Source organism: Chelonoidis abingdonii, chromosome 2 (genome assembly GCF_003597395.2).
Source record: "Chelonoidis abingdonii isolate Lonesome George chromosome 2, CheloAbing_2.0, whole genome shotgun sequence".
Taxonomy (NCBI): Eukaryota; Metazoa; Chordata; order Testudines; family Testudinidae; genus Chelonoidis; species Chelonoidis abingdonii.
In genome coordinates this window covers 150473751-150487261 of record NC_133770.1, presented here as the reverse complement: position 1 = coordinate 150487261, position 13511 = coordinate 150473751, and the positions used below count along the sequence as shown (strand labels likewise).

General features: G+C 52.4%; 1 protein-coding gene across 1 annotated transcript; it reads right to left on the bottom strand.

Moving 5' to 3' along the window:
• Positions 1–1307: 1307 nt before the first annotated feature.
• On the bottom strand, positions 1308–7216 carry LOC116819404 (interleukin-36 receptor antagonist protein-like). Its single transcript, XM_032771100.2, has 4 exons — positions 7068–7216; positions 6172–6297; positions 5686–5810; positions 1308–3918 (listed from the first exon to the last, which is right to left on the bottom strand). Exons 1-4 carry the CDS (start codon positions 7168–7170, stop codon positions 3703–3705), a joined length of 570 nt encoding a protein of 189 aa, XP_032626991.1. The 5' UTR covers positions 7171–7216; the 3' UTR covers positions 1308–3702.
• Positions 7217–13511: the final 6295 nt, after the last annotated feature.

Sequence of the window (13511 nt, the reverse complement as noted above, 5' to 3'; positions counted from 1 at the left end):
TTGCCAGCCAGGATGTTCATGGCTATAACGGACACATTGCACTCTCTATGTGTATGAGTCCTAAGACCCAGTTCCAAATAGGACTTGTGCCACCAGCACACCAACTATCATCTAGTACAGAGGCTCACTTCTCCCCCGCCTGTGATCCTGACTGGAGCAGGTGTGGGGGTCTCCAGGTTTTATGGCTGGCAAATACTGCTGCATGTACGGCACTGGACACCCAGATCCTTTATTTATATACAGAACAGGTGCAGTGTGGGTCAGCTTTCCACGCAGACCCACCCCCCGTCTCAACTCTGCTTGGAGGGCTCTTTCAGGAGCGACTTTGGAGCTCAGCCTCCCAGACCCATTCATTCCCTTGCCTCTCTGCAGAAGGGCCACTCAGTGGCAGCCATTTCCTGCAGCTCCATTAGGTTCTGCATAGAGTTCACCAGGTCACTTCCCAAAGCGTCACCACCTACTATAGCTAGCAGAGGATACCAATGAGCCCAGGCCACTGGTACACTCAGGGCCAACACTAGGGAAAATGGTGCCTGGGTCAACTTGTATTTTGGCACCCCTGGACCCCACTGCCTCCCTGTTGCCTCCCTACCATGATCCCGTCCTCCAATGCCTCCCACCCATCCCTGCATCAACCCTGGACCACGCTGCCTCCCTGTTGCCTCCCCACCATCACCCCGGCCTCCAATGCCTCCCACCCATCCCCACATCGACCCTGGACCACACTGCTTCCCTGGGCACCAGCCCCTCTGCCTCTTCCTCCCTCCATTGCCCCAAGCTCCCTTCTGTGACCTCTTACCCCAAGCCCACCCTGCTCTTTGCCTCTGATCATGGCGCCCTGGGTGGTCTCCCTAGTCACCCACCCATAAAGCCGGCCCTGGGTGCACTGGCCAGGGACCCAAACTTAAAGGTTCTGTCTCATCACCCTTCCCCTGAACCATCCAATCTCCCAGACAAGGTGGCTGGAACGAGGTGTGAACTATGCCAGTTTAGCCTCCGTGAGCAGCTACATACTGGCCTTGTCTGTCCTGGGGCTGGGCCCCAATTTCAGCCATCAGTGGCCTGCCCCAGGAGAAGGTCCAACTGTTGAAACCTTTAGAATAGACAGGCTAAACTGCTCTTAGCCATGACTGGCTCTGGAGCAGCGCTCACCGCAGTTTATGCCAGTACTGCTGGAGCTAAAAGAAATGTGCAAAGTAGATGGCCCCATCTCTCTCTACAGCTTCCCTAAAGTGGATCAACAAAAAGTGACCACAGTGGCAATTTTGAGTCACAAAACATTTATTTCCTCTTGCTTGCTCCCCACGTACAGAATTTCAAAGCTGCATTTAACCAAGGGGAAGAACCAGAAAAGGAAGTCGCTTATCCCAATGTATCTGAGCTGCAGTGAGCGAATAGCCGTTAAGTGGAAGTTTGGTTAGAAAAAGGCCAAACAGATATTGAGACACAATCACAGTATTTCTGAAGGAGCCGTAAGCAAAGCCACCAATGTGTACAATCCAACCGCACAGCTCCCCATCTAGCTAGCGGCCCAGAGCTTGGACTATATTTCAAAGCATTTTATAGAGGTCTAGACGCGAGAGCCCCATAGACCTTAATGAAAGTGGCACTAAATTATCCAGGTGGTAATTTAATAATTCAGGAGATAATGTTTGGCATGTCCAGCTATGTTTCTGATAAATGTAGCAAAACATCTTCATCTGAATATCTACAGGGGTATTTATTGGCATATTTCATTCATTCACAGCACATGGTGACATTGAGTTCATATAGCAGAGTGTAGTCTAATCCAAAGTATGGTGGGTTCACACTTAATAAAACACCAAAGGGAAGATTAAGAAACAGTTTCACATTTTTAGCAATGACTTGGAAGAAAACATAGAAGCATCACCGAAAGTTTGCAGATGACACAAAAATTGGGAGAGTGGTATGTAACGAAGAGGACAGGTCACTGATACAGAGAGATCTGGATTGCTTGGTAAACTGGGCGCAACTAAACCATATGTGTTTTAATACAGCTAAATGTAAATGGATACATCTGGGAACAAAGAAGGCAGGCCATATTTACATGATGGGAGACCCTACCCTAGGAAGCAGGGATGCTGAAAAAGATTTGGGGGGTGCGGTGGATCATCAGCTGAACATAAGCTCCCAGTGCAATGCTGTTGCCACAAGAGCTAATGTGATCCTGAGATACACGAACAGGGGAATCTTGAGTAGGAGCACAGAGGTTATTTTCCTTCTATATTTGGCACTAGTGCGACCACAGCTGGAGCCCTGTGTCCAGTTCTGGTGCCCACAATTCAAGAAGGATGTTGGTAAATGGAAGAGAGTTCAAAGAAGAGCCACAAGAATGGTTAAAGGATTAGAAAACCTGCATTACCGTGAGAGACTCAAAGAGCTCCATCTATTTAGTTTAACAAAGTGAAGAGGTGGTTGATCAAAGTCTATAAGTATCTACAGGGGGAACAGATATTTAAGAATGGACTCCTCAGTCTAGCAGAGGAAGGTCTAACAAGAGCCAATGGCTGGAAGTTGAAGCTAGATAAATTCAGACTGGAAATCAGATGTACCTTTTTAATGGTAAGAGTAATTAACCATGGGAACAATTTACCCAAGATCATGGTGGATTCTCCATCACCGGCAATTTTTAAATCCAGATGGGATGTTTTTTCTGACAGTTGTGCTCTAGGGATTATTGTGGGCAGCTCTCTGGCTTGTGTGACACAGAAGATCTCACAATGGTCTCTTCTGGCCTTGGAATCTGGGAATCTATGTGAGGGAGCGTAAATCCGGTGAGAGATATCTAAGGATTCAATCCAGCTAACACCTTAACCTTGCCTCTGCTGCTTCCTACTGCGACGAGTTCCGCTGAGTGCAATGAGCATGCCCAGCATAGCCAGCAGTGCACCTAGGAGTAAAGCGCCTGCAGAAATAGGCCCGTACTCATAGCATCCAAGCACTATAAGGTGGCTAATGGGTTTTGGGAGCTTTCTAAGGAGATCAGAACCTGCACCATGGCCCTGAGTCAGGAAAGAGCATGAGCCACACTAATTTGAAGCATGTGTTTAAGTGCTATATTGCCCACAGCTGCTTTCCTGACCTGGATCTAAGAGCACTGCTAATGCTATCACAGCATTTCCTTGGGGCCACATGCTGCGTGGGACCATATTTGTTAGTGCAATGCCCAATCCTATGTGAACCCATGTGACTGGGTCACAGGACCCTTGACGGTTGACCCCGATGCAGGGGCTGGAGCTCCTTTTGGGATGGGTACCTAGTGATGCTGGCACAGAGATTCCGAGAGCAGGGGCTCACCCTGCCCTCCTCTGCTCTGAGTTTGTAGCAGGGCCTGGCTGTGACCTTTTGCTGGATCTTTAACAGCAAACGCTTTGCTCCCAACTATGTGTTGAGTGTTTGTGTTAACTGGAGGTTAATAAAAACCAAGACCATAAAAACCAGCCTGGCTAAATATCCCATCCCCTCTCAACTGCTCAGGATTTGCTTCCTTGGTGCCGGTGATGTCATAATGCCACGAGTTCTGGAGTCACCAGAGGATCTCTCAGAAAAAGGAGAGCAGACAATACTTTAATTTCTAGGACTCAAAAGAAGCAAGCAATATCGTTTGGGGTGAAGCAAGGAACCTCTGAGGCCTTCGTCTTCCATCCCATACCCCAACTGTCTTCCCATCGCAGGCGGCTGTTAGGTCAGAATCCTTTTAAAATAGAACTCAGTGATCTCTGTCTCGCCTATGCGGTTGGTGATGCTGATGGGCTCGCTGCTCTTCTGGGAGGTGCAGAGAAACCAGCCCGGGTAGGCGGCCGACTCGAAGCGGTGGGTGCTGCCTTCAGGAATGTTGTGGAAAGTGAAGCGAGCGGCTTGCTCCTGGTCTCCAAATAAATCCATGATATTCTTATCCTGAGCGGGGAAGAGAAAGGAATATGCCGTCGCAGGAAGCTGGATTATTTCCTGGGAACAACATTCCCTGGGTGTTTAGCCCTTAGTTCTGCTGACTGATTAAGAGTTCTGCAAGTGTCTCTGTTACTCCTAACCAGTCTCAGGACCAGCTAGGATAACAATGATCAGCCTACTGGTTATTTGTGCATAGCTCGCTGTCTGCGACTGGTCATCAAAGTCACACGCTACTGATCCTGTTCACTGATTGGCTGAATGTAGTTTTATAAACAGGGGACTAAGAAATTGCGAATATCCCTGTTGGCAGGTGACAATGGATGGTTGTCTATCCCTTCCCCAAACATTTATGGGAACATAAGCCCACTTGTAGGAGGGGCTTACCCGCCTCTGGCTTTGGGTCTATCTGCTGCCTTGGTTTCCTTTTCCTCCCCAGTTAACTGAACTTCACACTGCCAGTGTTTTCTCAATAACTCTCCCCTTCGGGAGTCTGGTTTATTAGCACCAAAGTTCTAAACACACAGATCTTCCCCCAGCCTTCCTAGGGGGCTCACCGCCTCGGGCCCAGGCTCTGAGTCCTCTCCCTGCTGAGCCGGTCTCTCTCCCAGCTCTTCTAGCTCTGCAGAGCCTAGGTCTCCTTGCTGGCTCTTTCCTAGGATTGGCGTGAGCATCCATCCCCAGGTCTGCTCTCCCTGCAGTCTCCTCTGATTGCCCTCATATCCACCAGGAGGCCTTGTACACAGGGCCGGTGCAACTTATTAGGCGACATAGGGCACTAGGATTTGGGGGGCAGCATTTTCTTTGGCAGTGACCGTGGCGGCCGGATCTTCAGCCACCCTGGTCGCCGCCGGCATTCAGGCGGAGGGAGTTGGGGCAGAGGGGGGCGGGGAGGGCTGCCTGCAGCAAGTAATTGGGGGCAACATGCAGGGGAACTCCCTGCCCCAGCTCACCCCTGCCCCGCCTCCTCCTCGAGCAGGCCATGGCTGCTTCACTTCTGCCGCCTCCCAGGTTTGTGGTGTCTAAGCTGATTGGCGCAAGTTGGAAATTTCGCCTAGGACGCGAAACATCCTTGCACTGGCCCTGCTTATACACCCCATCACATGACCCTGGTCTTCATTCCTTCCACCCTGGCAGGGTCAGATCAAGATTAAAGGTCAGATCACTCTGTAACTCTGTCCATATGGATGCCCATGAACTGTGCATCGCATGGGGCCATAAACATGGCAAATGGGGCAGCAGTTCAGAACTCCAATGCATTTTATTGACCACCATTCAGTCCATATTGGACCAGTTCCATGGTGGGGAGAGAAGATTCCTCCATCAGCTCCACTCCTGCCAGTGGCAAGGACAAATCCTGCTGAAAGTGAAAACAGCCAGTGCCAGCCTGTGGTTTCAAGGCCTGGGCAAGTGAGCTCGGAAGCTGAGGGGCAGGAGCCGGACCCTGATTCCTCCTGCCCCTTTGTGTCTCCAAGATGGAGCAGGGTCCAGGGCAGGGCCTGCTGCCCCTTAGCTTCTTGCTGCCCCCTGATGGGCACATGGGTCCCACTCACCAAGCTCCTACATGGACAGCCTTATCCGGGAACCACATCCACCCTACTCAGCCCCCAGCACTTGTCTGATCCACGAGGAGCCCTGCAACGGCTGGACTGGAGCAGCCCACGGCTCTGGCTACTTCAGGATCCTGTCCCTGGTGGGAGCCAGAAGCAGCCACCTGAGAGGAAGGTGCAAATTCTGCTCCTCAAGGCTGGTAGTTCCCCTGCTGAGGACACTCACCTCCAGCTGCAGCTTGGGTTCAGCCGACGTTCCGCATGACAGGCAGCTTTTTCCTTCCTGGACGCCCAGGATGATGGGATTCTGTTTGCCCTGTACAAACCGGTTGGGCACCACACTGAGTTTCTCTGCAGGGGGAACACAAGAGGACTCAGGTCCCTAGACTGCCAAGAGTCACTTTGCCACAGGGGCACACACATGGCAGGGAGAGGCAACATTAATCCACCCCACCAGGGAGCAACCACGCGGGCAGCCCTTGAACCACAGACCTGGCCCCCTCCTGCCCCACCCTGGCTCCTGCTCTGCATTGAGCCCCCTGGCAGAATCTGCTGGGCTGGGGAAAGCAAGAGGCTCTGCACTCAGATTTCCTCCTTGCCGGGCACCGCCCCGGAGAGGGCAACGCAGCCCTCAACCCCTTTCTGCCTCGCCAGGGGGGAAGCAGCAGGACAGCCAGCGGGAGTGGGAAATGAGAGGGGGCGTGGAGCTCACCGGGGTCCGAGTTGGAGGCTTCAGCCACAAGATTTTTGCTCTGCAAGCGCACGATCTTCTGCTTGGCATCACGCAGGGTGAAGATGAACGGCTGGGGAAGGGTCAAAATAGTGGGACGACCATCGTCTGGATGATGGAGAAAGGCAAAATGTTAATGCAGGACCTTAACTGTAGAAATTCTCCTACGGTGACGAGGATGTCCGTCATAAAGGAATCTGCCCCCTGGCAGCTCCATAGCTCTTTGCACTCCTCCCCTCCATTCCCCTGCAATGTCATAGCATTGCCTGGCACCCCATGACCCCTCAGTGTGCACGTTGAATTCAGCTCCTTCCCTCGTAACTTGTCCCCTATAAACTGTCCCAGGGAGAGCTTCTGCAAGGAAGCAGGTAACTGCCTAGGCCTTGCTGCTGCCCCTGCATCCCGGTCCCCGGACCGTGCTCCAATGATACAGACTGGACTCTAAGACATTGTATCTCCCTTTTTCTGAGAGTTTTCCCCTGAGATCTGACCATAAAGCAAGCTTCTAGATCCCAGGGGAGATGGTTTAGATTGCACATAATTCAGGGCACTGGGGCCAGATTCTGTTCTCAGTGATGCTGCTGTAAACTCGGGATGCAAGCAGAAGTACTGGAACAATTTGTATAGTGGGGGTGCTGAGATCCATTGAACTACGCTGTAAACCAGGAGGTGCGGCAGAACCCACACACCCCTAATTCCAGCAGCAGCTATAGGTGCAAGGCCTGTTGTCTGACCCTGCCATGCCCCTCCTCGGTGCTGGGCTGAGGACAAGACTGAGCAGGAATTTGGCTGATGAGAAGGCACAAAAAGGAGTTTTGCCAGGCAGCCCTCTCAGGCCCTGAGATTCTCCTATATCTGGATCCCGCGCCGAGACCCACCTGTCGTAACGAATCCGTCAAACAAATCCTTCATGTCTTTGTCCTGATTCCCACGGGGTTCACTCGGCCGTCCCCCTGACCCTGCTCCTGGCTGGAATGCCATTGTGGCGGATGTGTGCCCGGTGCCTGTCGTGTCCTGGTGGGAGTGCAGTGGCCAGGAAGGACAGATGGACACCAACTCTCAGGCAGGCTGGTCCCATGAGGGGAGCCCCATTGGGCCTACTGAGCCAGGATGTGGGGGTGGGGGGCAGAGCAGGGCTCATCTTTGGCCCACTGCCCCCTTCAGATCTTGGCAGACAGCAGCACATGGCATGGCGTGTGCAGGGGTGGGAGTGACCCCCACCTGCCAAGCAACCTGATTGGCTTGGATCTCAGCTCGTTCCTCATCTCATCTCCCTTGGCCCAGTTCCAGGGCAGCTGCCCATGGAATCACCAAAGAGGACACCCGCCCTATAGCCGCGGCAGGATGAAGGCCGTGGACCGGCCATTGGCAATACTGCCGGGGGTGGGATGCTTCCCTGCTAGGGCCTGTCCCAGGATGCAGCCGGGGGGGGGGGGGCTATGGGTGGTGACCCCTCTCTGCCGCTCTGAGAAGGCTCTGGACTGGCTAGCTGGGGCCAGGTTGTCAGCCCAGCTGCACCGACAGGGCTCGGCCAACCCAGGCTGCCCTACGCAGGAGGATCCAGGCCTCAGAGCGCCCATTAGCTGCCGGCAGGATGTGCTGGGCAAGGGGGGTTTCTCCAGCCAGGTAACTGACCCCCCCTTAACCCAGTGGGCCACCGGCAATCCCCTCCCTTGCTGCTCTGCCCTGGACAGGCCCCTGGGGGTAGAGCCAGGGAACAGCCCCTGCAGAGCGGGCTCCAGAGCGGGTCCAGGAGGCCAGGCTGGGTCCCCACCAGAAGGCTGTGCCCCTTTGGGATCCGCTATGGCCCAGCACTCTGCGTATCTGGCTGCCCCTGCCCCGGGCTCGGCCGGGACTCTCAGCCATTTATACACGGAGCAGGGTGACATGAGCGCAGATCTGTACCGTGTGTGTGGAGGCCGATCCTGCTGCGGAGATGGAGCCCTTAGGGTCACTGGGGAAAGAACAAGGAGCCGTGAGATTTCTCTCCCTTGGGGGAGCCAAGAGTCTCAGACATGGGAGCTGCGTCTGCATCGCTCCCAGTTTACGCCTTGGTAGGAAATTACTGTCTGAGATCGTGAGCGCAGACATTCTGCTGCCCTCCCAGCCCACCTCCAGGCCCACTGCCCCCAGCTCTGCTAGTTTGGCTACTCTCCCATGATTGGGGCGGGGGGAGATCTGATCAATTCTGGAATTTAGTACTCAGAAATCCCTTCATTTCTTCAACCCTCCGTCTCCCATAGCTAGCTTCTCTACCTTGCAATGTCTCTTTCTCAAGATGTGATGTATGCAATCGTGGTGTAGTAACACACTCCAGCCCGCCCCAGGGGTACAGCCACACCAGAGTTTATATCCGCATCTGCTGTGTTAATATTTCAAAACACCTCGAAGGATGCAGAATTTCTTGCCAGAGCCACGGTGTCTCCTAAAAGTGTTGTCTATACAATGGCGCAGTGGGGCGGTTCCCCGACTCCCGTGGAAAAAGGGTTAAAGTCAGCCCTGGGAGAAGGTTGTGGCTGAGAGTTGCTAAGCTGGGCTGCTTGGGGAAGCGGCTGCAGCTGGGCCATGCCCCAATCAGGCCACAGCTGGCTTATATAAAAAGGCTGTGAGCCAGAGGCCCAGAAGAATTCTCTCTCCAGGCTAGGAGAGAGCAGGGCCTGGTTGCCTGCAGAAAGGGTACTGGGAGTAAAGCAGGGCTGGGGAGAGCTAGAGGAGCAGGGGAGCTCCAGGGTGGCAACTCCCCAGGCTGCAGGGCCTGGTCCAAGGCCCATAGAGGTACTGGAAGGCAGCAGGTCTGACCCCCCCTTGCCTATGATAAGTGGCTTTTACACTGCAGTCTGCCCCAGGGAGCAGGGGCTGTGTGATGACTGGCAGTAGCCCAGACTGAGGCAAGGTGGAGATTAGAGGGTTGAGGGTTTCCCATAGAGGGGAGACCCATAGAGACCGGTGAGGTTTCGCCAGGGAGCAGGGGCAGCCCCAGGGTAAAGGGGCAACAGGGTTCAGGAGGGATACAGAGCCAGCTACAAGCGAGACACCAGCCTCCAGAGGGCACCCAGGCTGGAAAAGAGCTAATTCCCTGAGATGACCAGTAGCAGGCGCTGCAGGGGTGAGTCCCGCACCTTTACAAATGGGAACAGATTTACCTGAAGACAGTCCTCAGATCCGTTGGTTTTGTGAGAACTCTTGGCAGGGCTGATTCTGAAAAGGAAAGAGAGAATTGTTTCTTTGCGCTCCCCCATCTGTCTGTATCCACCTGCTCTTGGCTTATACTTAGATTATCAGCTCTTTGGGTTGTCTGTACAGTACCTAGCACAGCAGGAGACTGGGCCGGGACTAGCCTAGGTGCTACCACAAAATAATAGAAAAGCATCCAGAGGACAAGCACAATAACAAGCAAAGCTAGAGGAAGGACCAAAACCATCTTGGGTGTTGCTGAAGGCCCAGGGCCTAGCAGTGGAGGAGAAGAATATTCCCAGCAGCAGATCTGTCAACAGCAATACCTGTTGGGCATCTAGTTTGAAGCTCCTTCTGTCACAGGCAGGCTCAGACTGAGCCCTCTGTAGCGATCACCCAGCTATTTATACTGGGAGGGGTGGTTCTCACGGGAGTGATTACAACATGCAAATAACCCACGCATTAGGAATTCCAGCATGGCTAAAAGATCCTTCTGAACCAACTGACAGAGTAGTTGAAAAGAGCCAGATACCAACTCAACCAGGAGACTCACTCTGCAGATCCCCCAACCAGGCTGGCTTCGCGTAGCAGCTGTCCCATTGTAGCTAATCAGCCACAGATAACTCATTGTAGCCCACTGGTGGGAGCACTAGGTCTGAGCATGCAGAAGACATAGACAATGTGCTGCTCACACGCTCAGGAAGAGGGCCCAACTCTGCTCTCAGTTACTTCAGTGTAGATCCAGAGAAACTGCATTGAGGGCCCGATCCAATGCCCAGTATTCAATGGCAGTATGCCCACTGGCCCAGTGAAGAACACTACAATCGCAGCATCACATCCAGAGGGTGCCTGTCTCCTTTGGTTGTTTACTAATTGTTCACCCTGACCCAGTTCCCTATTGCTTGCTGAGCTTGGCAGGTCTAGGACTCCTGTAGTGGTCCCAGCAGCAGCAAAGCTGCAATCACGTGACCACTTGGTGAGCTTGAACTAGGACAGGGGTAGGCAACCTATGGCACGTGTGCCAAAGGCGGCACGTGAGCTGATTTTCAGTGGCACTCACACTGCCCGAATCCTGACCACCGGTCTGGAGGGCTCTGCATTTTAATTTAATTTTAAATGAAGCTTCTTAAACATTTTAAAAACCTTATTTACTTTAATATATAACTAAACTATTGTATGTATAGACTTATAGAAAGAGACCTTCTAAAAACGTTAAAATGTATTACTGGCACACGAAACCTTAAATTAGAGTGAATAAATGAAGACTCAGCACAGCACTTCTGAAAGGCTGCCGACCTCTGGACTAGGAGATGCAATGGGGAGTGTCTAGTGCAGGTGTGTAACCCACTGGTGAGTGCGTGTTCCAGGGCCCCTCTGTGCCCGATCCACAGAGGAGGGGAGCCTGGGATGGCCCCAGCAAAGATATGAGATTAGGCCAGGTCCTGAGGCAATGACAATTCCCCATGGAGGTTTACGCTTGAGATCGGTCAGTGAGCCGGTATTTAATAGGGACTCACTGATTTGGTTCGAGGCTAATTTTGTAATCAGAACATCTCGTGATACTAAATCAAATGCCTGCCAGAATCTTGTTTTGTTAACACAGCTACGTTTGTGAGCCCAACGTGTAATCTCATTAGGAAAAAAAGTCAGATTTAATTGACAAGACCTGCTTTTCATGCTGACTGGTGCATATTACCCTGTCGTCTAGTAACTTTTTGTTCGTTCGATTCTGGATCAGCTTGGGATGGACATCAGGCTAATTGCTCTCTAGTGACCCGCATCATCCTATATAAATATTGGTCTGTCATAAGCTTCATGTGGTCCTTCATGCGGGGAAGGGAAAGAACCCCCCTTTGTGGCTGTAGAAGCCCCACCCCCACTCTGCCCTACCCATCATGCTTGCTCTCTGAGAGGGGGTACATCCAATGGATCTGTGCAGTCACAGCTATCACTGGGACCCTTCTCCGGCTGCCTCCCAAGCCCATCTGTGGCAGTGTAGATGAAGCCTCCTAGAGCAAAGAGCTGCAGCATGCAAGTGTGAAGACCCCCCACCCTTCCCTTTACACACTGGAATGCCCAGGCTGCTTTGGGGTCTGGGTCCCATCCCCATTCATTCCATTCCCCCCTCCCTCTATCATTTGCTCTCCCCCACCCTCACTCACCTTTACCAGGCTGGGGGTGAAGGCTCCAGCTGGAGGTGCGGGCTCTGTGGTGGGGCTGGGGATAAGGGGCTTGGGATGCAGGAGGGGGCTCAGGGCTGAGGCAGGGGGTTGAGATGCAGGGTGTGTGTGCATTCTGTGGTGGGGCCAGATGTGACATTATTGACATGAACTGGGACCGTATAGATCATTGTTGCAACCAAGGTCCTGTAGTGGCACCAAATCTGGTATAAAGGAGGTCAAATAAGGTGTCTAAGACCAGGTTATGGGTTGCTGGTTATGATTATGCTGTCTGAATGCATGTATCATTTTTGTATTTAAAGTTATAAGTATTGGCTGTAAACTATCTGTATTTCAAAATTATGCTGTGCTTCTGGGTGACACCCCAGACAAGCTGGTGTCAGCTCTGTCTAGCCTGCTTGATGGTCCATTAAGGACCATCAGCTATATAACTGACCCATTGAGAGAAGGCAAACATGCCTTGAGACTCAGCAAAGTATGCAGGAACTTGCCCATGTGACTTCAGACTCCATTGTGCTATAATTTTCCACAGTAAGAACAAAGAGATTCTTACACCTGGAAAAGACTATAAAAGACTGATGCCTCATCTCCATCTTGTCTTGAATCGTGTTTCTTACCTCTGGAAGGACTGTGATACAAACGGAAGCTCTGAACAAAGGACTGAATGACCCATCCCAGCTGTGGATGTTCCAGAGACTTGATTTGAACCTGCAGTTTATTCTATCACTGCTACAAGCCTGAACTAAGAACTCGGCCATTACTGAATGTAATTGATTCCATTTAACCAATTCTAGCTCTCATCGATATTTCTTTCTTTTATGAATAAACTTTTAGATTTTAGATTCTAAAGGATTGGCAACAGCTTGATTTGTGGATAAGATCTGAGTTGTATATTGACCTGGGTCTGGGGCTTGGTTCTTTGGCATCACGAGAACCCTTTTTCTTTTACTGGGGTATTGGTGGTGATACTGGGAAACTGGAGAGTGTAAGGGAATTGCTTGTGTGATTCGTGGTTAGCCAGTGGGGCGAAACCAAAGTCCTCTTTGTCTGGCTGGTTTGGTTTGCCTTAGAAGTGGAAAAACCCCAACCTTGGCCCCAGCCCTGCTTTAAGCAATTTGTCCTGAATTGGCACTCTCAGTCAGGTCCTGCCAGAACCAGCATCATTACACCAGGGATGAGAGGTTTGGGGTGAAGAAAAGGGCTCAGGCCTGGGGCAGGAGCTTGGGGTGTTGGGGAGGCTGCGGGCTCCAGGACTTTGGGTACAACAGGGGACTCTGGACTGGAGCAGGGGGTTGGAGTGCGGGTGGGGGTTCGAGATGCAGGGGCCCAGTAGCACTTACCCAGGAAGCGGCCATGAGGTCCCTGCAGTGCAGCCCTTAGGCATATGGACGGCCAAGGAGGGTCTGCATGCTGCCCACAGGCATCGCCCCTGCAGCTCCCATTGGTTGTGGTTCCTGGGCAATGGGAGCTGTAGAGCTAGTACTAGGGGCAAGGGCAGCACACGGAGCATCCCTGGCTGCCCATGAGCCTAGGGGCCACAAGGACCTGGCGGCCACTTCCAGGAGCTGTGTGAAACTAGGCCAGTCAGAGAGCCTGCCTTACTTGAAAGCCTCTGCTATGCCGCCGACCTGACTTTTAACAGCCCAGTTGATGATGATGACCGGAGCTGCCAGGATCCTTTTTTGACTGGGCGTTCCAGTCGAAAACCAGACACCTGGCAACCCTGTTCCCAACAGCATCTCCAAGCAGCTGGCCCCTCCCATGCGTTTGTCATCTTCCTCGTCACTGCCGAAGGCAGGACGGAGCAGTCTATGCAACATGAACAACGCAGGGCTTGAAGGGGAGACCAGCCCACTAACTCAACCTGCTTGCTCAAGTTAAACGGGTGTAGCAATAACCATATAAAGAGTTGTAAATATTGGGCCTGCCTGAGCGTGCTTCGCTTCCTTAGCAGTCAGGATTTGACGA